The sequence below is a fragment of the Trachinotus anak genome, unplaced genomic scaffold, assembly GCF_046630095.1.
Source record: "Trachinotus anak isolate AG129_WGS33_773 ecotype Australia unplaced genomic scaffold, CSIRO_AGI_Tana_v1 ptg000032l, whole genome shotgun sequence".
NCBI classification, from domain to species: Eukaryota; Metazoa; Chordata; class Actinopteri; order Carangiformes; family Carangidae; genus Trachinotus; species Trachinotus anak.
The window spans coordinates 11,784,744-11,812,238 of NW_027273883.1; the positions used below are offsets into that span (position 1 = coordinate 11,784,744).

Here is a 27,495-nt window from a genome sequence, read left to right on the forward strand (position 1 = left end):
TTTGGCCTGAGTCCAGAGGATCTATGTTGAAGGTCATACTCCTTATCCTTCTGTCTATCTCTTATATACTGCCACTTTTCAACAAAGGCAAAACACAAACAGATTTTATTTCATCTAATCTTTTTCCCAAACATCTCACAAGTGGAGGCCAATTTTCAGTGAGATGCTTATGGAGTTCATATTTCAGGGGCATCTGGTGGACTAATCGTTAAGGTGCATATCACTTAACCACAACATCCATGGTTTAATTCCTGGCTCAGTAACCTCTTTGAATGTCATACACAGTGACAGAAGATAACCAAGTGCAATTAGTCAGCAGTACTTTATGCTCTTATTCTGGGCAGTTTCCCACAGGGTTGGTAATCCAGCCCTGTTTGACCCTTGAGTTTCTATTATTATCTACACAGACTTTTTTGTGTAAACTAAAGGAAAGAAGATAATGGTTTTGCTGGAGGGCCAGATTTGGCCCACAGGACGCTATTTGTCTCCCACTGTATCATCATCATCATCATCATCATCATCAATAACCAGGCTGAGCACTAGAGGGCGCTTTAACATAACATCCTCAGTTATGAGCAGGGACCGAGCCCGGTGGACTGTAAGCGGAACACCTCTGTCCTTAAACAAAGAGATAAGTTACATGTAACGTTGATTATTTTTTTAACGAGTTCAGCAGAGTCACGGATAAAGTGACGGGATTTCTAGAGCCCCGGTGCACACACAGTAAATGGGCGTGACAGCCGCACAACAACAACAACAACAACAACAACTACACAACAAAAACAACGGCTCTGCTTCCGGTTTCTGGATGTAGCTGTCAGTCTCCAGCATCTTTTTTTTTTTTTAACGAGGAACCGCTTTATCAGCAGGTCAGTAGCCTCATGTAGCTGTTGTCGATTAACAATGATCACTTTTTGTCAAACGGTCAGCGACCAAATTCATCTTTTAATCCGCAGGCTGTCGGTTTTAGCCTCCTTTAATGTGAGAAGTTGCTAACGTCTTTTAAGTTACTGTTAGCCCCGCTAGCTAACCGGCGGTAATGCGGTGGCTCCGTTAACGTTGCTCCTTCTGTGTGTCTGTGTGCGGTAAACAAGCATTAGCATGAGCGAAGGAGAAGTTTTTCACGAGAAGCAACGACTGGAGCTGTGCGCCATTCATGCTCTCAACAATGTGCTCCAGGAGCGAGTGTTCACCAAGGAGACAGCCGACGACATCTGCAAACGGTAGGGCAACGTCCGGGTCGATGTGTCGGTGTGTTTGCTCGCTGAGCCGCAGACACAGGGGGGGGGGAACACATGCAGCTGCTTCAGTCAACAAACACTTTAAAAGCAGAAATCATGTAGCAGTAGTTTGCAATAGGGGCGTTGCTGAGAAACCTGCTCACACATATGGACATTTCCCTGTAATAAAATTAGTGTGTAAGTCCCATTTGTCCTCCCCAGCAAATTAAAAGAAGTGTAGAAGGCTGTAGGTAGATGTCAGTTTATTAGGTGCACCTGGCTAAAGGTGATGCAGTCTAGTACAACAGTCCCGCAATAAATCCTCCCTTTGTGATTTAATGTTCAGCTGTTTCAACTGCATGATCATTCTGGAGGCTGCAACTTGTGGTGCTGATGAATTGTATTATTATGTTGACGGGTTTTCTGTTATTTTGTCCACCCCATTCGAATTAATGAAGGTAGGCTAATTGACACATTGATTATAGTTGTTGTGTGTGACAATGTTCCAACTAAAGTTCTATAATTGATCATATTACAATAACAATATTTTGGTTATATAGTGTTCCCTATCAAAATGTTGTCTTCCCAGTTACTTTTTGTGATCCCACTGATGTCTGCTTCTTGATTTTATCATTCAAGGTGGACTAGACATCTATGGGCTCACAAAAATACATTTGAATATGCGACCCAGTGCTTGATAATAGGTGGACATAATTACAAATATATATGAAATGTAACATAACATTCAGGGGGAAAGTGAAGAGGTCCAATTTCACACAGCAAAGCCATTGTGTTTAGTGTGGCTATTGTTTAGGAGGTCATTTACTAAATGAATGAACTACTAGATGAGATGAGTCATGATCTGGGTAGCTCATGACCTGAAGAATTCCCGGTAGGAAACCATGTGACTCCATTAACTCAGAGAAACTTTGTCCAAGTTGTTATAAACAAGTTTTATTTCAATGCAGGGTGGCTCTGAAAAAAATGAAGCCATATCCAATTAAAATTACAATGGAAGACAGCTGAAAGCCAAGATTGTGGAGATATTCTTACAGAGGACAGAGCAGAGAAAACCTCAGAGAGGGCTCGATTCCCAACAGTCCTGGAAAGAAGAGTCCTTCCCACCAGTAACCTAATTTAAAACTGAGCTGTACCAAATATGAGGTGGCTTTTCTCTTTAAAATGATGTACTGGTCTGTTGCTTCCTCTTTGTAGACTGGCTCCACAGTGTGTGGTGAACCCTCATCGGTCAGTGTTAGGCACAGGAAACTATGACGTTAACGTCATCATGGCTGCACTACAGAGCAGGGAACTGGCTGCAGTGTGGTGGGATAAACGCAGGTGAGTGAAACACACTGAGCATGTGCAATTAGACATTTTTCTTTTTACCAACTTTAAGCCTTAATGCACTAACATGGGGCAGTTCAGTTCAGAATAGTCATGACTTGAAAAGCTCTGGGGTTAGATTGGTTTAAACCTGAATTCAAAAAAAAAATTCCAGCATCATTTAATGAACCCTTTAATAGATATGTACTATTACACAATTGACAACAAAGCACTGCCACCATCAACTCAAGAGGCCCTTATTACACTAATTTGCAAGCCGGACAAAGGCCCTGTTCAGACCTGGTATTAACATCCTTCTTGGGTGATCTGATCACAAGTGGACAGCTCTAAGCACAAGTGTGAATGCACCGGAGATGGATTGAAGATGCATTTCAGATCCAATCACTCTAACTGCATTTGGAGGTGGTCTGGGCTACATGTGGCCACATTCTTTTAGCAGTGTGAACATGAATGTGTCCTGGGCCACATTGAAGGACCACCTTCTCAACTGACATCCTCTGCCACTGTGTAATTAGTCCAGCTACAGTTTTATAATGAACCTAAAGGTAGAGCTGATTCGCTCAACCCTCCTTCTTCACTATCTCTCTCTCTGTCTCTGTCTCTCTCTCATCGACGATGCTGGAAAAATATCTTTCTTCCCTTATTCATAAAAATCAGATCAGCTTTATAAAAAAATAGAGCTTCAATGAACAGCTTGTGGTGCCTCTATCATTAATTTTATTTTACTTAATTTATTTACTTATTCTCCTATTTATATGAACAGTACAGTGTTCCTGTAAATTAAAAGGCACTTATGTGTACATGTATTTAAATGTCTGTGTGTGTGTGTGTGTGTGTGTGTGTGTGTGTGTGTGTCTGTGTGTCTGTGTGTCTGTGTGTATGAGTATTTATATTTGCCTGTGTGCATGTAATGATCTACTTGGTCACCCGCCAGTGCTCATCTGTATATATAAATGAGCAGAAATGTGTAACTGGATGGAAACATCAGCTCTTTGTGCCAGGCCGTCTTAATCAGAGAACACAGGCATGTTTTTAGACTCACAGACAGATGCAGAGATACCCATTTCTGCACAGTCTGCACTTTTTACTCACACTCAACAATCTCTGTGAGCCAGTCGTGTAGTCTTATATCTGAAGAATATATTGCGACAGTTCATCATTAGATATTTCCTGGAACGCACTGAACATAACAGATGGATAACAAAGAGTACATCAAAATGGAAGCGTTGTTTAACACACTCTTTCTGTTTTTTTGTTTTTTTTTGTTTGTTTTTTTGTCTCTTTGTTTTTTAATACAGGACGGTACAGAGCCTTTGCATGTCAAAGGTCCAGGGCTTTATTCTTAATGTCCCATCACGAGTATCGCTTGGGATTGTGTCCCTCCCGCTTCGACGGCGGCACTGGCTTGCAGTTCGACAAGTTAATGGACAATACTACAACCTTGACTCCAAACTGAAGAGTCCCGTCTGTATTGGCGGAGAAGCAGAGCTACGGTAAGAATGTGCATTTACAGCTCAAAAATGTTTCTAGACTTCTCTGTAAGCTGTGTGTGTGTGTGTGTGTGTGTGTGCGCGCGCGCGTGCGCGCTTTGGATTAGATAAAAACTTGCCCTTTGTGTGCTGCTTGAACTGTGTCTCAGTGAGTGAGTCATCTCATATGAGTGGTCACATGAGGCTTACCTCACTGTTTGTTAGGATGCTGTGCTCAAGTAATTTGTCCCATGTCTGTGTCCATGTTCTTTTAACATTTTCTCTTCTGTCATCCTCGTTTCACTTTCAGCTCATTTCTCAGCGAACAGCTTTCTCAGGATGTGGCAGAGATGCTCTTGGTAGTTCGGCGGGAGGTGGAGGAGGACGGTTCATGGCTGAACTCTGACAACTCCAAAAAGTGATGCCTTTGGACAGGACATACGCTTATATTTTAGCATGAAAAAAACCTCCTCTGGGAAAAGGACAGACTTTTTTTTAAAAAAAAAAAACAAACACCTCATTACAAAAAGCTCTTCAGGGAATGCACTAAAATACATTTAATATCTGCAAACATACACACAGAGGAAGATCCAAAGAGAACCAGAGACGGATGTTTACTCCCAAAATAAAGAACTGTTTTGATTGTAAAAATTGTAAAAGCAGTTGCTCTAATAGGAACCGTGTATTTGCATTGTCCTGCTCTTGGTACGTTTTTTTTCAGAAGGTGCATCAAAGCTAACAATGTTGCTAGTTTGTGGGCTACTTTGATGACACTTGACTTGAGACATGTGACTGAAATTTCTCTATTTTGTGGTAGAAAAATTGCAGACAGTGTTTGTGCATGAAAAACCACCTGTAGTAATGATAACTGGAGTACTTACTGATTACTAAAATATCAAGAGAAAAATCATTGGATTTAATTTGCCATGTAGGATATCACTGGACTTTTATGATCCAGTCGCCAAAATTATATCAGTATGTAATGTATGTACAAGATGGTAAAGTCAAAACTTATCTCTTCCCATGACCATTGTTGTAAACTTTCTATGCACTACAGTTAGATTTGTTAGCACTGTCCGTCTTTGTGTGTGTTCATACGGGCATATTCCGTGTGTGAAGGTATCACCTGGTGAAGGACTATACCAGTGTGTTTGCATGTTTTCATCAATTTACTTCAAATCACCTTCAGACATTGTTCATAACATCATGCAGTTTGTGAGATTTTGGAATATGTTTTTCTGATCCTCCAGGCAGTCTTTGTTTTCCTTGCATTAAGTTTCAGTGCACAAAAACCAGGTAGCAGAGATTTGAAACATGGTTGAGACAGGTAGTCCATCACAATGAACATCTTGTCTCTTTATTTTTGTCCAGGTTATGTCATAACACGGTTGAATCTACACAGTAATGAAGCTTTGACAAAAATAAAAGTAGACATGACATCTATTGTGATAGGTTACCGATTGCAAACAGGTTTTCAAGTGTCTACAGGCTGATATTTAACACTGCTCTGTATTGAATGAAACCAGCAGTTGCAGTGACGTTAGTAAGATAACTGTTTTAAATCCAAAAGGAAAGAGTGCAGGAATGTATGTAACACTATTCTTGATTAGTTGTAACTGAGTTAAACATGCAAAAACACTTGTTCTGTGACTGTATGTATCTATAATGTTTGTAGTTTGTCTCTTCTATTGAACTATGCATATCCAAAAGAACAGGAGCATTGTCTCCAATACACACTAGTGACTAACTCACACATAAACCTAAGCTCAGAGGCTTGTAATATTGAAACTTATTTATATTAAACTTTGATCTTTTGTTTTAATTATATACTGTAACGCATGCTGTGTGTGTTTCTTGCAGACATGATGAAGACCAGTGTCGGGTTATTGAAGTTATTTTTATTTATATTAGACTCTTGAGTGTAAAAGGATGCCATTCAAAAGGAGCATTGATAACCATACAAACTCAATTCAAGGGTTAACAAGGTCAGTTGGAAAGGAAGGGGGATTCAATGAAATCTCCAACATACCATACCATATATACACAAAACATCTTGGAGAGATCTCAGAAACCCAATGCTATACATAGTTATTATTGCTAGTTACGGTAGGGCTACTGCAGCACCAGTAGCAAGAATCATATTGCTATGTACCTGCTGTCATTGCACGGGATTTGTAGTTCTCCACTCTCTAGACTTGAGTGGCAGTTGTAGTTCTCCATTCAATCAGGGTCTTGGTAGCCCTCAAGTATTTTTTTAAGAGCAAAGGTTCATGATTATTCAGATATTATAGACAGTGAGATATACAGAATACCATATGGTAATACAAGGAAAATACAGAATTGCCACCTATAAAAAGTAATAAAAAAAATTAGACCATGTGAGGGAACTGCATAACCATTCACAGAAAAAAATGTGTCTTGTTGCTACGTGCCAGTGCTTTTCTACAACAATATTTATATAAAAACTTGAAAATAAATTGGTGGTACTGATACATTTAAGAATATAAAACTACAACGTAGTAACGTCAATACCATTCTGACTTGCCTCACAACTGTTCACAGTTTACACAGAGTTTGGACAGACAAGGGAAAAGAATTTAGACCAAGTGGACTTGGTTCATAGCTTTGCACAACCATCCCTACCACCATTATCATTATGTCTGTTATATCAACAGTCCATTTAGACCTGTTTCTTTTAAGTGCTTTTCACAATAATAATAATAATATTCAGTGGTACTGACGTTACACACTTTGAATTCACACCTAGCATTCATTTTATTTAGATTAGTTTCTTTTTCATTTCAGTAAAGTGTCCATTCATATGAAAACTAAACATTTTTTTTCTATACATTTCCTAACAAAAAAAAATAAAATAATAATAATCAACGTGAATACAGGTTCCTCGAATGGGCAGGGTTGGGGTGTGATTGACTTCCCCCATAACCAGTCAGCATGCTGGGAGAGTACTGTACGTCCAGAAAACATGATGGGAGATGGTCCAAAGGTGTAGTCAGACAAATGACGAGACAGAAGAGAAGAATATATGTTATTCATCCATATTATGAACATCAACTCATCATGACATGTTTTTTTTTTCACTATGTGACCAACAGGCATTAAAGTAAATAACTAATTTTCTCAAATTTTCAAATAGGAGAAGGATAAGTAAAGGTACTGAATTTTAAGTGGCCTTTACTTCATATTAACACTTTCCTTCATTCCTTCCTGGAAAAGAACTGATTACAGGGTCCACTTACCAACGGTCTTCCTCAGCAAATGGAGTTTGCTCAGTTGTCATGGATATAGCTAAGTCACTCGACTGAAAGTTACCTCATGTGATAACATGCTGTCATACAGTATATAGGGGGAGAGATTGTAACTTCAGACTCCATCTACTGTGGAAGATCATGAGATGCAACTGGAAAGAAGCCAGTAAGGGGATCTTGAGTTAAGATTTATTTTCCTTTTTCTTTTCTTTTACTTACTACAGTTTTGGTCACTGTGTCCTCTAAAATGAACAGATAGTGATGATAAAACAGCAGGAGCTCCCAAATTCACGTTGGTAAGACAATTGGTAACAGGGGAAAACATAAATTCTCCTTCATATCTTTGCACATTTTGAAGCGTTGCGACAAAAATGAACAAAAGGCCAGCCCACAGGGTCCTGCGAGGTGGAAGCCTCGCCCCACGTTAGTCCGTTTGCTACTCATTATTGAAGCGAGCGTGTGCACTAAGAGCAATGACAAAATGGCACAGATTGCAATGGTGTCACAAGTACAGAGGAACTCACAGAGGGGGGTGGGGACTGCCTGTCAGTCAAGGGTAGGCTCTCATAGCCAGGGTTGCCATTGGAGGAAACGTTTGGAGTCCTGTATAGAGATAGAAAGAGACAAGGACAGAAGAGAGAGGGAGAGGAGGAATGGAGGATGAAGAAGAGAGGGAAACCGGGGTGAGACACATTGAGAAAGACAGAGGGGGACGAGGGCCGCGGGGTGACGGGAGCCAAGGACAGGTAACAGGAAAGAAGGAGAAAGTGGTTAGAAATATAGTGCGTAAAAACACAGCACTCAGTATATCTAATATGTATTAGTGCCACTGTTGCTCAAGCAGCAGCAGGCGTACAGTCCACTCCTGACTGATGATGCACTGCAGGATTTATACAATAATCTGCAATTACATGCATTCAGAGCTGGGTGTGACCCACCAGTCCAATGTCAGCTGTAATGTTATTTTCCTAATGAATCTGTTTATCTGCATGATAAACCCCAGAAAGCTTTTAAAGCCGTCCTGAGCAGATTCCATCTAAGAAGAGTGGACTGTATTGTTACTGTTCAGCTGAGTTTCTGAGCCTTGATAGTTTCGTCAGTATTGTTGTTTTTGTGTGTTAATATTGGGATATGGGAGAGTCAAGATGATCAGCTGGCATTAAGCTAGCAAGTTAAATAGTCCACGACTAGGTTGCACTAACTATGCTTGGAAGCTTCAATGAGGGAGAAAGGGATAAAACATAATAAGATGAGAAAAAATTGAAAGCGAGAAAGAGGGAGAACCAAAAAGGAAGCAGGAGGGACGATGAAGAGAAAAGCAGCGGGACAGAAATAAACTGAGAGTTTTGGACACCACAGCGAGGAGACAGATGAGAGTGATGCGGGAGGGGGTGGGGGTTACCTATGGTCAACCTGAGCCTCACATCGCTGGAGTTTTTACGAGCGCGGCCTCGTCAATGACACCCTCTCCCCAACACAGCAGTAGTCTACTGCCGTTTAGGAGACAGGCCGCCATTTGAGACAAGATCTGTGAAATGACCGAGCGGCCTACATCGTCTGTCCTGAAACACTCGACAGACGAATAGACAGACACACAGACAGACAGACCTCTGGAGTTGTGTCTGTTTCTCTGCCTACACTGTAGTCCATATTGACCTGTCTGTGTGTCTGTCTGCAATGCATGTGTTTAACCTGACAGCTCTGTGGATTTGGACTAATCCTACATAGATTATACATATATATGTATATCCTATATAGACAAAAGTGTGTAAAACTAGCTGACTACACTGCACTTCCACTACTCTCTTGTAAAGATGGGTGTGCATGATATGTCCAACATCTATTATGTCTGTCATCAATACAACAAGCTGTGTTTTGAGAGAAAACAAAAGTCTTTACCAAAAAGACTATGTGTCTGCACATAACATCTCAAAAAGGTCTCAGTCATTCTTTAAGTGTTATTTGTGTGGACTCTGTGTTGTTACACTACATCCTGGACTGTTTGCAATCCCTGATCTGAGGTGGGGCATCAGTACAGAAATTGCCCATAGGTGCAGATATGAAAAACAAAAACACTTAAGCTTAGTGAAAACTGTATCTAGGGACAACTTCCTCCTCCTCTTGCAACATCTGGGCCATTCTGTCTGTCTGTCTGTGTGTCTGTGTGTCTGTGTTACTCACGGGAGGGGCGGCGCGCTAGAAAAGGGGGGTGTCCACCCGGCCCCCGGGTAATTATAGAAGGGGGCCATGGCCCCTCGCTGAGACCCCGAGGCCGTCTGTCTACGTGCCTGATGGGAGGTGAAGGGGTCCTCACTCTCGCTGTCCGAGTCTTCGTACTCCTCTGATTCACTGTCATTGTCCATGAAAGAGAGAAAAAATGACGTGTGAGAGCAGAGAAATGATGAGCAGCACTGTGTCTTCATACCTAGTTATAATCATTATATAATACCATATTAAGTAAACATGGAACACAGCTGTATTTATTCTCTCAGTCACTAATCATTATTATTTAGACACTGTCCAGAAAAAAAGTCATTAGATGCATGACTTCGATCAGATGACTTCGAATGGTAAAAATAATTTATTTTTTCACAAATGATGACCACAGAAAACATCACACTACCAGCAGAACCAATCACAAAAGACCTATTTTCGTGGTTAGCTACTGACTCTTGAAGAAGGCTCTATATGTGGAACTACCTGATCCATATCGCAAGTACTGCTACCAAACCCCTGAATACTGAGCTGTATGCCAAAAAAAAAAAATGCGATAGGAAATGGGTTAACAAGAACCAAACCATCAGCTGTTACTGATCATTTCTGAACTACAATATTGCTCTTTACCCTTTTAGACATTGTCCCATATGCTAATTTTCATTTTGATATTTTTCAAGGCTAGTTTGAACTGACAATTTGCAATACATTCCAATATTTTTCCGCACTGTATGCCAAGCAGCACTGTATGGCATGCAGAAACTCCCACATTTTGTAATCATGACCTACTAGTGGATCATCACCGCACAGACTTTCATGAACACGAGGAGCAGAGGAGTGTGTATCCATCCCAACACTACGGGACAGGATGGATTGTCCTTCTTTCTTCACTACTTTCAGCAATGTCCATAATAGGAAATTCATAGTGCATAAATGAGTGTTTGCAGTCAAATATCAGCACTTAAACCTATGCACCAACACAAACAGACACATTCACACTTTTCTCACCTGGGGAAGCTCCTCCATGCACCAGGCAGAGAGCAGAGGATAGCAGTGAAAGCCAGAGCAGAGAGGAAAGAGTACAGGGAGAGGTAAAGCAATCCCTCCATGCCGTCATAGCACAGGCCTTTCAGTGAGTCAATGTAATCCTAAAAGAAAATGGCAGAAAAACAAAGATATAAATGTTAATAAAGAAGCTGTGGTAATTTGTTATTTTTGCTCACTAGCACAGGGTCTACATGCTGTGCCCAGTGCGTTGGATTACCTTATTCAGACCCCGGCAGTTCAGTAGTGCCACCAGCTGATGGAAGTTGCCCTCTGTGGAGTTGAGTATCTGTTGAACCTCCCTGAGTGATTTCTGCAATCACGGAATGTGAGAAAATCACTGAAAATGTGGTTCACATGTGGAAGAATTTGCTTTTTTTTTTTTGGAGCATGGATTACAACATACCTCAGCTTTGGGGAACTGTGGGAGAGCATTTCTGTCCAGACTGGAGAGGTGCGTGTGAATGTTTGACAGTGCCCTCTGCGACTGGGTCAGCAGCTGAAGCCAACAAGTCAGTGGAATGAAGAGCTATTATTTTGCATTATTACGCAAGTATACCATTAATATGCTGAGAGTGTAGCTATTTATCTGGGGAGAAAATCTTTTGGCAAGAGGACACGCTGCAACAGCTGTGCATCTGTCCGGGAAAAAAAATGTGTCCTTAACCACCCTTGAGCAAGTCTGACATGCAACCTGCTCACTTACTTTAAATCCCTCAGCGTAAGAGTGTCAGCTAAATGCCTGCAGTGTAATATGTTATATACGTAAGACATGTGACGGAGAGAGGTCACATTACCTGCTGGAACGGACTGTTCATGCGCCTGCTGCAGGTCAGGTAATAATCCAACACATCTGAATGGGCAAAAAAAACACCAGTGCACAACAGATCAGTGCACAATAGAAAAGATGTGGGAACATTTAACTGTCATTATATTGAGTTCTGCTGACATAATCACAGTTTGGGTGGGTGGGTGGGGGTAAATAGTGTGCACGACAGAAATGGAAAATATCTAGCACTTCCAGAAAGTATTGCTTGGACAGGGGCAGGTTAATTCTGTACCTGAGCTGGTCCCGGTGTTGAAATTGGTGGAGTTGAGGACAAATGTGTTTGGATCTGAGCAGAAGTCACTGAGAGCCTGGCAATGGAGAAGAGTGACAGGGAGGGTAAGAAAGGATGACAGGAGACAGGAGGAAAAAAATAAAACAGCAGGAGACAGGGACAGACGAGGCAAAAGAGGGAAGGTGGGAGAAAACGATCACAAGGGAAAAGTTAGTCGACACACTGACCGACTGACATATTTACCTCCTCAGATATCTGACAGCGGCTCACAGTGTAGTGGCAAATATTGATCTGGCTACATCACATGCTGTCCTGGATAAACCAGCACTACACCCTGATATCCATCTGTCTTTCCAATAGATCATCGCTCATATCCTCCCTCCCATATCTGTTAACCTCTTTTTCAAAATCATCTCTATACACTAGCGTTTTTTTTTTTTAAGTGGATCCATTTAGTTGACCCACAAACACACTCAGCTTGAAATCACCCCACCAGAAGAGGGAGTGAGAGCCACACAGAGAGCCCGACAACTGACAGGAAAAGCAGCGTCCAGAGACAGAAAGAAGTGGGCAGGCCCACAGCTGGCCCATTGTTTCCCTGCCACTGACCATGGACAGAGCGGCTCTGTGTGGACCCACAGGCCTTGGGACATCTCCCGCCAGCTCCACATGACACTGAGACTCAGACAGCAGTGCAGAAAAACAGCCTCCATTTACCCTCTTCATACACCCCCAACCCCCAAACAGTCTCCCCTTCAGCGTGTACAACCAGACTTCACAGGGAAAATGGACATAAAATGTTCTCTGTGCTCTTTGTTCATGATAAATGTCACTGTGTTAAAGGTGGTTGGATTGTTGCTTGTAGGACACAGCACACTGGCGGTGTTGTCATGTTTAGGCGTTAAAAGCGCAGCTGGACTTTCAGCTGAACATGGTCCAGCAGCATGTTAGAGAATTTCACTTTCACGGGATTACTCTCACACCTCCGCCTCCGTGCACGCTCAGTCTAGAGCCCTAACGGACCCAGGAACAGCAACAGCTTCAAGTTTTGCACTGCTGATGGCGAGCTGATGGTCTATCCACTCTCTCTCTCTCTATCTCTCACTTTAACGCTCTCTCTCTCGCTCTCTCTCAAACTGATCTGGAGATGCACTCGCCCGCTCCTCCTCTCCCCTCCTCACTCTTGTTGAAAGCACTTCGCTTCATCTTCTATCTTTACTTCTCCAAGCCAAACGCCCACACACTTGCAAACACACTTACATGAAGAACACGCACTCGAGTCACAAACACACTTTGTTCACAAACGCGCTCGTGCACACGCACATTGAATCTTTAATCTCTGCCCCCATTTTCCTGCCTTTTTGGTCTTCTGCCATCACTGCAGTGTTCCCTAGGAGGCAGGTCTTTTCACAGTTTAGTACAATGGGCACAGAAATCACACACAAACACACACATACACATCGCTTTGGCCTGCCATCAGGGGTCGGACTAAAGCTCTCTTTCCACTGCTATAGCCGGCCAATCCCTACCATGACAGCCCCATTCACTTCCTATTCCTCCCTCCCTGCAGTCCTGGTCCCGCTCAGCATCACAGTGTTACTGGGTCTACTCACCACTACAGTGGCAGTCTCCAAGCCCAGGGAGCCCCAGCTGAGGAACAGAGCCAGCCATGCCAGCACGGTCATCCTGTGGAAGAACAGCACAAGCTCTTCAGCCAAGAGGACACCCTGACCATCAATCTAGCGTTGTATGGTTGTATGTGTCCAAAGAGTGTGTGGGCGTATGTGTGTACTCACAGGATGAGTAGCCAGCGGGCTTGTTTGGCCAGTCCAAGCAGGATGAACAGACACACTATGAGGTCAAGCAGCAGCAAAAGCACGTATGATAACCACCTATGATGAAGAAAGACATATACAGCAAATGTCACTACATTATAAACTGTAATACATGTTGAGTGTGTAAGGATACTCTGGCCCAACAACAACAAAAAAAAAAACAAACGACAAAAAACAAAAAACTTTAACTTAACCTTCAGTTTAAAAAAAAAAAAGTATTTCATTTGTATTTAATGGTTTTCTAATTTGGGAGAACTGACAGATCTCATTATTTTATTAAACATGGTTAAAACGTTTGTAGTACAACTATGTTTACACACATGCACAAAAACAAACTACTGAGTACAAATCATCGGACTACATGTTGTTATCATAGTACAGCTGATACGTTATGCAGTTTTACACCACAGGGATTAAATGGCAGGAAATGATACAGTCTACAGTTTTAGTGTGTTAATGTATGGTTTTATTTTTGGGTGTTTATTTCCTATGTTTTAGTCATCTGGATGGGAGTACTGTAATTCTGGTGTTTTTTAAGACTAAATGCAACTTTAGCCCTTCAACTGCTCCACTGAGCGCGGCAACATAAGCAACTGTTATGACAGTGATTCCTCCTGCAGCTGTTGTTGGGAGATCAGACTGTTCCCATGAGGGTGGACGAACTAAACCTGTATTAACTAGCAGACTGCAGTTTTGCAAAATTGCGAATGTAGGTTTTTGTTTTGATTTAGTGAAGGATAGATTAAGTTTAATTACAACAATTACAATTTCTGTTTTGCTGGAGTTGGAGACATGAAGTCTTTGGCAATTTCTCGGTAAGAACCGGTGACTAACTAGATGTAATGTAGCCTACAGTCTTAAACTTAAGCCAAACACATAGCAGACCCTTTGCACAGAAAACACTGAGATGTTACACTGACAAAAAGCACAGATGAAAATAATAAAATGAATGACTCTGAATTCCGTTTCGCTGCTTCACCTTCAGGGTTCTGGTGCGGTTCATCCTGGGTCACTGTCACAATGTCACATCTTACTGGACCATGGTTATTGTTAATAGTGACACCTGTGCTTTTCTTGTTATATTTATAGTGAAAAGTCCCATTGTAGTGGGTGGCCAGCTCATCAGTCCTTACAACATTTAGAGAGACAGATGTGGACTAAGATGACTGCTGTCGGGTTTTTGCTGAATAAGCCTACAGTTTTCTTCACCTGATCTGGGATTAAAACTTGCTTCTTTTTTCCCACTGCTCCCAGAATTAAAACTGCTGACAAGTGTAATAAGATTACTATGACTCCGATAACACTGCTGATGTGGAATATCTATTCATGTCTCCGTTAAACCAAAAAAATGAGACATTCCAGTCTGTGGTCGACTGGAATAAGAGTTTTGTCTTTATCTTGTTGTTGCTTTGTCTTCATTTGCTATTTCAGATAAGGCAAGCACAAAACCCTCCCGTATGAGTTCAAGAAAATCCTGTGGTTAGGATGAGTTTGAACCTTACTTAAACTCTCACTCATCAGCGACATTTTCTGTGTTTGCTGTGTGTGGTCTGTTTGTGGGAAGCAGGACGTTTATTTATTGTTATTGCTGCTTGGACATTATTTATCAATGCTAGAATATATTTATGGGCTTTTAATAATCAATATGGAATATAAAAGCAACGCATCAATCCATTATATGTAAGAACAGTTTTGTCATTTTTGAAAAAAGAAAAAGTTTTCATTGCATTACCTCAACAGACGCATCTTAATAAACATGCAACATTTATGAGAGGCTAGGAAATGCAGTTTCCTCAGGCTCTTACAACACCAAGAGTAGGGGCGTGGCAGTGTGGATAAACAGCACATGCTGACATCTGTGAGATTGTGTGTGCGATTGTGTGATTTATTATATTTTACCTCCTCATGCTTCTGCTGAAAACTGGGTCTTTTCCACATACTATACCTAATCATATTATCATTTCAGTAAAACAATACTCACAATATTAAATGCCTGGACCGGAGATTTGACCGATCAGTGATGGTTTTATTAGAAAATAAATTACGTTATGGACTCTATTGGAAATTGCTAAAGCATGCTTGAGTCTTGCACAACTGCCAGAAGAAGTACACAGTTTAATGAGCAAAACCAGTAAACATAAAATTGGAAGCAGAGAAGAACATAAACAGCCACTGACCCTGGCAGAGTGGGAGAGAGCTTTACTCCTGTTCCCCAGAGGGCTGAGTATTACTGACAATACTCACTACAGTTAACAAAACAATACACATCATTTTCTGAGCAACTCTGATTATAAACTTGGAAGAAAAATGTTTGTGAGGTTACTCAAAACTAATAGACAAGAAAAAATGTTAATAATTAATCAACATACATTATTAGTTTCTTTTAGGTCAGCTGTTTCCTAACAATTTTCTGCAGGTGTATCATGGATTTCCTGGAAGTAACTACAGTGTTTGGTTCTAATTTAGGAATAAATTGTTTTTTCCTTGAAGAACTGCTCAGTTTAACCCCAAAAAATTAAGTGTCAATTTACACTTGGAAACCTTATTCTTCATGTATATTGAGTTGTATACCACCTGTACACAAGTTTGATTTCATTTTTCCATGTTCAGCTGACAAATTTAACACTGTCTGTATTTTATTCTAATTCGTATGCAATGACATTTATCTACACAGGAAACTACTTTGAAATTTTGTGGAAATTATTCAGAAATGTTGGACACATAAAATTAAGCAGCTGAAACAAATTGTACTGTGTCCTACAGTTATGTGTATTGTATCACGGACCATGCCTCTACAGTAGATACATATTGCATCACCTGACACAGCAGATACACAACCATGTCACATGTGTATATCTATATCACTCTGGACTGCAGCCTCACCTGTAGTCCTCATTGACCATCAACGTGTTGGCTGCCCAGCCAGGTGAGAAGGGGCTGGGAATTAGGCTGCTGGCAGGCACCACTGTAGGAGCCACAGAGGGCGGTACTGGGGTTAGAGGTATGATGGACGCCCCGCTGACGCTGCTGTCATTCCCCAGCCCTGCGTCAACGCTGGACCGAGCAAGGGAGATGGAGGAGAGGAGGTTCATCACGTTCTCAGATAACCTCCGGCAGTTCCGCGTGGACACCAGGAAGGGTTTACTGCCAGTAAAGAGCTCTTCCATTGTGGTCAGTGGGCCAGAGATGGACAGCTGCAACCCAGCAATTGTGTCTGAAATCTGAAGAGGGAGGACGGAAGAATGCGAGGGGAGTTAAGTGAGACGTGAACCACAAACTTGAGCTGAGTCATGTTTGGCTTATTGGAGAGGACTGAAAATGTTGGGCATCCTGCTGATGCATATCCCACAAAATCTACGCCACATGCTAGGACTCTATCTATCGAGGTCCTCTATTTATCAAACTATTAAAAGAAAAGTTTTTCTTCAACTTACAAAATGAAGAATAAAATTGAAGGATGACATTTCTCTTGACTTCAAATAATAACATTTAAGAGAGCGGCAGAGGTCTCTTTATTTGGTTGGAAATAGATTTTAGATGGCTCCAGTTCAGATACAGAAGTGAACATAAACAGGTTTTGGAATGACTGAGCAATATCTTTGGTCATGATGAATAATTTGTTATCTGAAGCATCTGATTTAGAATAGGGTCATTATTTGCAGTATATATATAAGTATATATACTTATTATATATATATATATATATAAAATAAACATCCCATAAATAAAATGAAGTTAAATCCCATATATTTATACAGAATAACATCACTGTGCAAAATGTAAAGACTTTTTGGAAAGATTGAACAAAATAGCAGATGTTATGATAAATCCCTCTATTGCTCGATTATTTCTGCACTGAGCATTCGTGTGATCAGTCATTTCATTACATTTGTGATTAATCATTTGATCATATTTGATCTTACACTACACCTACTAAGTAGGTGTAAGTCATTTTATTAATAAGTCTTTCTTCACTTTCAGAGAGAAACCTTTAATTTGGCTCTTCAGAGCACTGTTAAGTGGGAGTTTAGCAAAAACAGATCCAGATTGTTATGTCTGGCTTCAGTGGGTACCCACATTCTCCTGTCTCCCTCTGTCTAATGTTATCACTTGAAATCCTGCTCTAATTTTGACTATTGGTTAGTTTCCATCAATTATATAAAAAGCTGATTCACTTGTGTTGTTTTTCATCTTACTCATAGGTATTTGTTTGTCATCTGCTTAGTTTTCCTGACCTGCAACTTCCACGGAGCCCAGTGTAAGGAGGACATTTAGCAGTCTGACACATCAACCACTGTCTGACCACATGAGGGAAATCAATACAGCAAAAGTTTGTATCTGATTTTTCTTCCTCTCTCTGCAGACCACACACATCCTCTCTCTTTCTCTCTCTGTCACACACACACACACACATATTCAGCATCCAGCAGGGTAGATATTCTGCATGACATTTTACTTGCGGAGAGCAGTACTCACCAGCAGATCGATGGAAGCTAGCGTATAATTGGCTGTGAGAAGAGACGAGGTCAACTGATACATCCCATCATTAGCCTCGCTGTTGCCATAGAAACCGATGCCTATGGCAACACTGCAAAGGGAAAAAAAAAAAAGACATGAAAACATGGTGGGAGGGTGTATGTGTGAGGGAGAGAGGGGGATAGAAGAACAGATAGCAGAGGCATAAATGTAATGTTTAATTCAGTGTGTAAGTACATTTTAAATGAATGTGACACAAAGCCATAGAGCTGGTGAGGATGTGATATGTGCACTCTGGGTGAGCACACCATCAGTAGAGCACATGGGGAAGGAATAACCAGATGATGGAGAAAAAGCTGACTCTTAGTGCTCAACGGCTAAGCTTCAGCAAGGAAAATATTCGAAATGTTAAACATCATGGCATGTTTACACATCTTTCTGTTATTCAAATATTCAGATTAAGGCTCAGGCCAGATGTTCATCAAATCCCCTCCAACCCGAGAGGAATGGTATGGCCCAATCTCCCACAAAGTATGTGACCCAGATTAGAAAGCAGGGGGAAAAGGAGGAATGTGTGTCTGCGTCTGTGTGTGCTTTGCATTTCAAGCTGGCAAATGTGAACGGCGTCTAATGCAGCTGCATTTTAAAATGACATACGCTGTTTATGTAGTTGTGACCAAAAGGCCACCATCTGGAGGAAAGAGTATCACATGAAATATTTTCAGGAGGAAAACTGCAGCATGATTTTTTTTTTCATCTTGTCTAGCACAGAGAAAGAGACGACTACATTACATTACATTACGGTCCATAAGGGGGAGACATGAGCCACAGCAACCTACAGTCTGTGTATGATGACATCATTATGACAGCTAAAATCATACCCCCAGTACATCATGTACCAAGATATAGCAGTGCATATAAATGTAGAGGGAACAAGCTCTGCTGAAGCATTCAATTGCACCATAATTTTATAACAGCACACAGCTGGGCCTGTAGCTTTAGGTTTAAAAGGTCTAAAGGGCAGCTGAGCTCCTCCTTATTCACTTGTGCTTCTGCAATACAAGAGTGTGCTGAAGCATCTCTGTGTTATGTACAGCTGACACAATGTACTGACCTGATGACTGCATGGTCACCAGATCTAAGGGTTAACACCGGTGTGTAAGTGACTGCTGTACCATACTGTAGGTGGGCAAGTTGAAATCATCCTCACACACACACACACAAACGCATTGATGGGGAACCACTGGCATCCACACACTCTGCTGTCATAGGCTTGTGGTTGGTAAACAGCAACATAACATGACCATCAGCTGTCATCCAGCCCCTCTTTCCTCTGCAGTGACAATGGTGGCTGCGTGAGAGACTAAGAAAGCACATGATGATGGAGAGGGTGACAACTCGTGATTCACAGCCTTGTTGCTGTTGCACCTAAAAGGCAGCAGTGGAACGTAATTCACTACATGTACTCAAGTACTGTTAAGCTGTTGTAAAGTCCCATTTTGAGGTACTTTACTTGGGTATTTCTCTGTTATGTTATACTTCTACTTAAGTACATTTCAAGGGGTAAACAGGGGTAAACAGCTAGCCTGTCTTTATCCAAAGGTAAGAAAATCCAGCACTTCTAAAGCTTAGAAATTATGTGTTATACTTATTTTTATTTTGTAGCCATTTTTGTCTAAGCTTTGGTAGCTAGTAACAATATTTCATAAAATGTCACTCTGTACCTTTGAATAAATGTTTCAGGATCAAAGAGGTAAAACTATCCAATATTTCTCAAATTAGCAAAAGTACAAAAACTAATAAATACATATTTGTGTAGCAGAACTTTGCTTTGTCATCTTTACCCTCCTATTAATCATCTTACAACCCCCAGATTGATCTTGTGACCCTTTGGAAGGGGCCCCCCAGGCCTCAGTTTGGGAATCACTGCACTGCCTAACTGTAAATAAAATAGTTAGTTATAACAGTTAAATGCTTTTATGCATTGACGTGTCAGTATTAACAATCTAATCATCAGTGGTGGAAGAAGCACTAAGATCAGTTTCTCAAGGAAACGTACCAAGACAACAACATAAAATAAATATAGTAATTATAGAGACGTATTATCACATGGATGTACTTTGTCTCATCTGCAAAAACTGACTGACTCATTATTATGTGACATTAGATTGTTAATACTGACGCATCAATGTGTCAGAAGCATTTTACTATTGTAGCTGGTCCAGGTGAAGCTACTTTTGACTACTTCATATACAGTCAGATAGTTTAGTCCAGTGGTTCCCAACATAGGGTTCAGGGCCTTCCAAAGAGCTGTAAGATATACTGTATCTGTATCTTGTTAAACACTGTTAACATCTGTTAAACAAGTTTAGATTCAGTTTTTGAATATTGCTCTGATCTTCCCTTTTTGTGAAATATCAGATATGACAGGTGGTCACGGTGAGATACTGCTTTTTTATGAATTAATCAAACCAAATGGTTGGGAAACACTGATGCTGTATTTATTGTATGTTCTAAAGTGATCACATGTATTACGTAAAATAATCTGAAAAGTAACTCTTGCTGTCAATAAATGCAGTGGGGTAGAGAGTACAATATTTCACTCTGAATTGTAGTAGAGTAGAAGTATTAAGTGGCACAAAATGGAAATAGTCAAGTAAAGTACAACTGCCTCAAGAGAACACTTGTGTACTCAGTTACATTCAAACACCGCTAATAATCTTTTATACAATATATCAGTCACAAGGACCATTTTATCTTTAATGTGTTATGTTTTGCTGATGATGCTTCCTCCGTACTCGCACTTCAGAACAATTTTGAATTGCTTTTCTAACGTAGTTAAAAAGCTGAATACTTCTTCCACCACTGCTAAAGGGCAACCTGTGTATGTTTTCATAAAATACAAGAACTCTGTGGTTAATAATGACGACTGAATCCTCCTTCTCACCAGCACAGCGTGACAGCCGCCACTGCCACCCATGTGACACAGCAGATGCCCCTCCCCTTCTTCCCGCTGTAACCGTGACCTGTGCTTCCATCTTCATCCTCTTCCTCGTCCTCTGATCCCTCGCTCCGGTCACCACGGTGGCAGCAGCAGTAGTGTATGAGGAAGGAGAGAACCACCAAGAGGGAGATAACAAGAGCAATGGCTGATAAACTGGACAAAACCAGCAGAGTCTGAAAAAGGGAAGAGGAGGAGAGGAAAAAAAATCAGTCAGCGGATGAGTCAGTGAATGTGAAGAATGGCACTTTAATTCCATTTTTACAAGTGAAGGAGAGCAATTTGAGAGGGTAAAATACCAACTAATCCTGTTAAATTCCATAGCTTGTCATATTGTTCCGCCCCCATTAGCAGCAGGAGATGGTGATTAAAAAGGTATGAGAATATAAGTTATGTGCATCAAAGCGGCAGGAAAAAAATCAAGGATTCAGATACACACAGCATGTACATGCCACATGCACATACACATTAGCAAAGATGGAAAAGGGACAAATTCAACACAGTTAATTTGAGGTGATTCTTGACCATCTATACTTGTATCAAAGGGTTTAACCCGTGGACCCCTGATCTGTCCGGGCACCACGGCAAATATTAACATCACTAAGCCATATCAGACTTGGCTTTTGATCAGGCTCCATGTCACAAAGTCAACATTACTGAAATGCATTTCGCTCCGACACATATCTACAGTATTATCCTTCATCCATCTGCCCGTCTGTCACTCCCCTTTCCTCCACCTTCCCTCCATCTCACCTCCTGTTCTCTGAAGCCCCTCCCCATCGCTCCTCTCCACCCATCCCTCTTTCCCCACGTTCTCACTTGCTCCCACTCTATTTCTCTCCCCCACTCTCCCCTCTCTTTCTTTCTATCCACACCACTGAATCTCTATTAATAATCTGTGACCTACTTAAATACATTCACTGCCACTCTCTCTCTCACTCCTACTCACACTCGCTTTGCCATCTCTCTCTTTCTATCGCTTTCTCTGTCTCTGCCTGTCTTCTGTTCAGCAGCCTCCTCACATTACTCATTCCCTCTCTCATTCTCTCTCTCGGAGCACTTTCAGCCCCTTTTGTCTTTCTATTCTGCAGGATAATTTGCGCCCCCCCCCTCCTTCTTTGTACCGCAGAGAAGTCACAAACACGCACTGTGAGGCACGGCTTGCTGGAGCGTTTGCATGAGAGCCTGCAGGAGGAGAGGGATGAAACCTTGCATTTGCTGCAGAAACTGCACAGTTCAGAACCATGCGGACAATAGCAACCACATTGAATCTTGCGTGCGTTCCTTGCGTCTGAATTGTATGAAAAATCTCAATTTTGCATGCTTAGAAGCAGAGGTGCAAGGGATGCATTAAATCATCTAAAGCGAAGTAGTAAAATTAACAAGATTAGATATGAATTCAGGGGTTCTTGGGGGGGTCTAGTGCCACCTTCCCACCAATAATTAGGTCAAGAGATTGGAATGAAAAGTGTTTTAAAGGAGTCTGTGTGCCGTCATCGCAGCTCTGCAGATTGCTGTTAAATTCAGGGATTAATAGAGCAAGCTATGGAATGATGTAGAGCAAATTGCCCATCATCCACTAACTTAATTATAGTACAACATTCCCGTACATTTATATCTACTAGTGCAGCAACAGGAGTGTCATTATTATGCAATGTGGAACCTCAGATTGGACAGATACAGTACAGCGCGTGGTTACAGTGTGGAAGGAGCGTTTGTGGCAGGTGTCTGTTACCTGCTGATACTCCCAGCTGTCGGGGACAAAGAAGTTGTCCCTCATCTGCATGGTGAGGTCCAGCCGGGGGAGGGCGTGACACACTCTCACCCACAGCGAAGGGGTATAGCTGGGCACCGTTGTCATGGCAGCCATTTTCTACTGCCACTGGTCCACTCCTCCCCTCCTGTGGGAGGGAGGAAAGAGGGGTCAGACCAGCCAGGATGTGAAGTAAGGGCAGAGGAGAGGAAAGAGAGCAAGGAGGGGATGAAGATCTTCCTGAGCTCATGGCCCAGCGGAGACAGAGACATGAGGGGCCAGGGCGAGCTCTACGGCCACTGTGACCCTCCTCCATCCTGATACAATTTATGACCAGTGATCATCTGAGCAAAGAGAAGGTCAGAATGTCAGCCATAGTTACCTGAGACTAACTCTCAGGAGGATAAATCAGTGCAAACATCTCACTCACAGTGGAGGCTGAGGTGTGTGTATAGGTTTTTGTGCTTAACCCGTAGTAGTTCAGCTAAAGAACAATGTTTGGTGTCCTCATGGTAGCATATGTAAAAAGGCTAACATATACTATAAGGCCGGACAGGAATATCTTTACTTTCATTTTTGGGGGGACATATACATACACACCATGTGTTTAAAGCTGAAACAATTTGTCAATTAATCAAGTAATTGAAAATTGACAGTGATTTTGATTGATTGATCTGTTGATGATTTCTTAATCATTAAAGAAAACTGAAAAAAATCTGCTAGTTGCAGCTTTTCCAATATTACAATTAGCTATTTTTACATCACCCTAAATTGAATGTCTTTGGGTTTTGGGCTGTTGATCAGACAAAACAAAATATTTGAATATTTGAAAAATTGTGACAAGTACTTTTCACTATTTTTTTTAACATTTCATAGCACAAAAAAAAATTAAAGGATGGATGCAAAAACAGACTGAGATAACAGATTGCTTGCTAAAACAAATGAATCGTTAGTTACGTTGCCTTGAACACAGGAAGATTACATTGCTTTACATGACACAACTTGGCCGTTATTCACAGACCTCTCTCTTAACCATATAAAGCTGTGGTGCGTGCTATAGGCGCTCCATGGATTATATAGGGGATGTACAGGAGGTCTTTGAAGATGTCCTCCTGGCATATACGAGGTAACATGAAGACCATGATGTAGACAGGGATGTATTTGACTCCTTCACCAAGCACTGTTTGGTGCTCAGCATCTCTTACTTAAAGCCGGCCAAGGGGGAGAAAGTAGGGTAAATACAAAGGGCAAATCCGGTTAGCCAAAACACACACTGGAATCCTCATTACAATGACAGCACAGAGGGGGGACAGAGGGCGAGACAGAGCCTGGTAGGCTTCTGATACTGGCTGCCCAGATTAAGAGACCATCAGAGCTATACTGTTGAAGAAAGGGCTGTTTTAAGACAGCTCAAGACACGAGCACACAGAGAGAGGCATTCACAACAACAGCACTGATGCTGAAATATAAAAGGTTATACAGCTGAGCTCAATGCTGATATTACAGACAGACAGAATTCTGTTTTTGAGTCTAACAGGATCCAATAATGTCAGAGAAATTCTGAATTAAAGGCCTGTGCGGGATTTTATTATCTTTTAATGCAGCTGTTATTTATTCAGTACAACTTTTATTCAGCACAGTATTCTACACCAGTGAGGCTTTTTACTATCCCTATTGATTTACCCTTACAATCCACTGAACATAATTGTGTTAAGCAGTGTGCATGATAAAAGTTTAGATTTATCCACATGTCGAATTGAGTGCCAGACAATTTCCCCATTCAGATCTGGGCCAGTTATGGCCCAGAACAAGTTAACAGTTCGCCCACAGGCCAGACAGGGCTCCCCTAAGCCCATTAGAATAAGCCTGTTCACCTTAATGGTTCCAGCAGCCCAACTGTCACAAATCAAATCATTGCCAACACTCCATTTCCTTTATTAAAATTGTGCTGAACATAATGGTTCACACACTGCGAGAGCTACATCTATCCCCCAGACATCAGCAGTGTAAACAGACTGAGTACTGTACTCTGGTGTTATATTTTATGCATTCCTTCATGAGTGAATTTATTAGATTTGACGCATTATAGGAACTGTGAGGTCTCTGAGATACATTTATAAGACTTTTGAGAGGGTAAAAGCTTTTTAATAGGGATAATAGACTAAAGGAATAATTCCATAAAGGAGAGTCAGTCTACCGGTTGTGGTTACCACCACCAATAAAGTGGGCCGATATAGAAAAGCATTTCCTTTGATGGATGACAACACAGTACAAGTAATGATTTTCACTGTGGGCCAGAAACACTCAGAATGCACCATATAAAACCTATTATCAAACAATTAAAAGGTAAAGAAATATCAATCAGCAGCCTGGTCAGGCAGGTTATTTCTCACTGTGATATCACCTCTTGCACAATATCAATTCATTCAAGATGTATGGCTGAGGAGACACAAAGTGATGACAGACATGAGGTCAGAGTTCAGGTAGGATTCTGCTGCAACCCAAAAAGTTATTGAAGCAACCTAATGAGGTGCTGATGGAAGTGATGGTGGGGCGGAAGGGGGTTCCACAGTCCTGGAGCAGCAGTCACTCAGCAGTTGTCACAGATAGGAAGCCTCAAGTTGACGTGATGTCTCCTGCCAGCTTGTTATCATGCCTGTTACCATTGCATAACTGAAGGCAAATAAATGTGAGTTTGAGCTCAGTCAGTGGAGAGAAAAGAAAAAAAAAAAGGAGAGTCAAGGAGAGAGATGGTGAAGAACAACCACCTACTCTCACCCAATTGTGAGCACTTAAGGAAAAAAACAAAGCAGGAGCATGATTCTGTTGTGTTCTGTCGGCATGGAGCTCAGACAACACCGTGAATGAAAAGCAGTTGCATGATATGAGACTCCATGATGTCTGAATGTAAAGAAAAGGGCCATTTTGTGAGGCAGCTAATGAGGCTGGAGCATCTCTGTCAGCTGAATTTAGGATCATCTTTAGCACAGGAAAATCATCTCCACCTTCATCTTTTTTAATGAGAACACAACTCTCTGAATCAGGAGATATAAATAATGTAGTTTTTGCTGCTGAAATGATGCACATTTCCAATTTGCCTCATAAAATCTGTTATGATTCACATTACAGCCTGAGTAGTCATGTAACAGCCTCTTAACAACAACCTTAATGACTGTAATTTATGAGAAAGCATTACAGCCTTGTGACACACTACAGCCAGGAGAAATCCATTTACATCTCTGTGAAGGGTTACAAGTTACCTGCCTGCTAAGGCCACAGGAAAAGAAGAATATTCTCAATTAAAATTAAATTTTCAGTTGACGTTCATTTGCAGAATGAATATTCAGTTCCAACAATGAACCTTCAAGTGAGTGCAGCTGACTGAAGGTAAGTGAGTGCGGCTCATAGTCAGTAAGTCAGAGCAAATCAGTGCTTTGACGTGTGCAGGAGTCCAGCATGACAAGTTGATGCTGAGAAAATGTTTCCACACTACTGACCAAACTGATAATCCTACATGGAAGAAAAGCATTTGGTCCAAAGCCTTTTGAAAAAAATCATATATATACATATATATGAGACAAGATGAAACTATAATTGCTTGGAAAATTAGTGGAGACAATCAAATCATTACAGCATCATCCATCAGCCTAATTTCTTATTCTAAAAATGCCTGTGGGAGAAGATCTAACCATTAGGTGTGATAGCTGAAAAGATAGAAATGAACCCATTTTTGGCACAGTGGTGTGGGCTGTCATAAACATCCATTAAGCATATTTGCAAAGATAAGAATGCAATCCAATTAGAACTAAACTGTGGCTATAATATTGTATTTCACTTGATTGATGATCAGTCTTTGCAAACCACATCAACAACTGAGCCATAATCAACAAGGGAGAGGGATCAGCCTCTTACCTCTGTCGGTTGTGTTGGGAGGTTTCTCTCTCCTTCTGTCTCTTCTCTTTGCCGGTGTCCGTGAAATATTTACCCACTCAAAGAGGTATACTGCCGACCATCAACGCTTGATGCTCTTGAAAAAACATCATCCTGAAAAAATGGCTTGGAGACATGCCAAAAATATGTCAAAATGAAAAAAAAAAAAAAAAGTCAATAATTCTTGCAATTATTGAAATATTAAAATGCCAATAATTGTATGGTTGTCTGGTGACAGTGGAGAGGTGCTTGGGTTGATGGATGAGAGAGGAGCTCTCAGTGAGAGCGAGTGAGTGAAAGAGAGAGAGAGCGAGAGAGAGCGAGAGAGGGAGAGAGAGGGATTAAGATTGAGGAGACACCCCTAAGGGACTCTTTATCGTTGCATTGTAGACCTTCGTAGCTTAACGCCCAAGCAACTTCACAACACAGCAGCGACACGATATTGCCCAAAGATAATTAATCTGTTAACAGGGATTAGCAGGGTCTAACCCCTCACTCACTCCATACTGAGATACCAGAGAAACACTCCTAACACCGACCCCCACCAACATCCATGCACACTCCCATCAACCTGACCAATCTCTGTCCAGACTACCAGACTGAACCCTGACCAGATTACTGAAAGAAACAGTAAAAAAGGCAGAACTGCCAGCCAACTGTGTGCGCTAAATGATAAGAGTGAAAAGAGATTTTTAGAAATCCACTCACATGTTGGATGCAAAGTGGTGAACTCCTGCCTATGACAGCACTGTCAGGCTGTGATGTGTCGAGAGCTAACGTGAAGTAGAGATGCACATAAATTTAGAGTAAGAGAGGCGAATAAGCACACATAGATGAATATGGGGAGGGGGGAGACGCAGGGAAAAGCCACATGAAATA

The 27,495-nt window shown here is 41.4% G+C and overlaps 2 protein-coding genes across 5 annotated transcripts; one reads left to right on the forward strand and one right to left on the reverse strand.

The window, feature by feature from the left end:
* Positions 1–554: 554 nt before the first annotated feature.
* On the forward strand, positions 555–5,863 carry josd2 (Josephin domain containing 2). Of its 2 annotated transcripts, XM_071470924.1 has the most exons (5): positions 555–869; positions 1,095–1,223; positions 2,436–2,561; positions 3,866–4,060; positions 4,347–5,863. In XM_071470924.1, exons 2-5 carry the CDS (start codon positions 1,102–1,104, stop codon positions 4,456–4,458), a joined length of 555 nt encoding a protein of 184 aa, XP_071327025.1. In that variant the 5' UTR covers positions 555–869; positions 1,095–1,101; the 3' UTR covers positions 4,459–5,863. The 2 variants fall into 2 exon arrangements, with proteins under 2 accessions (XP_071327025.1, XP_071327026.1); XM_071470925.1 differs by lacking the exon at positions 555–869 and having other exon boundaries at positions 876–1,223.
* Positions 5,864–5,914: 51 nt separating this feature from the next.
* On the reverse strand, positions 5,915–27,457 carry ttyh1 (tweety family member 1). 3 transcript variants are annotated; one of them, XM_071470885.1, is made up of 16 exons: positions 27,325–27,457; positions 26,599–26,742; positions 22,669–22,834; positions 20,880–21,109; positions 17,933–18,044; positions 16,340–16,677; positions 13,418–13,513; positions 13,235–13,307; positions 11,622–11,697; positions 11,358–11,413; positions 10,967–11,059; positions 10,781–10,873; positions 10,525–10,664; positions 9,484–9,651; positions 7,827–7,905; positions 5,915–7,002 (listed from the first exon to the last, which is right to left on the reverse strand). In XM_071470885.1, exons 3-16 carry the CDS (start codon positions 22,801–22,803, stop codon positions 6,919–6,921), a joined length of 1,773 nt encoding a protein of 590 aa, XP_071326986.1. In that variant the 5' UTR covers positions 22,804–22,834; positions 26,599–26,742; positions 27,325–27,457; the 3' UTR covers positions 5,915–6,918. The 3 variants fall into 3 exon arrangements, with proteins under 3 accessions (XP_071326986.1, XP_071326989.1, XP_071326987.1); XM_071470888.1 differs by having other exon boundaries at positions 9,591–9,651; positions 27,325–27,456; XM_071470886.1 differs by lacking the exon at positions 27,325–27,457 and having other exon boundaries at positions 9,591–9,651; positions 26,599–27,277.
* Between the last annotated feature and the right edge of the window lie 38 nt (positions 27,458–27,495).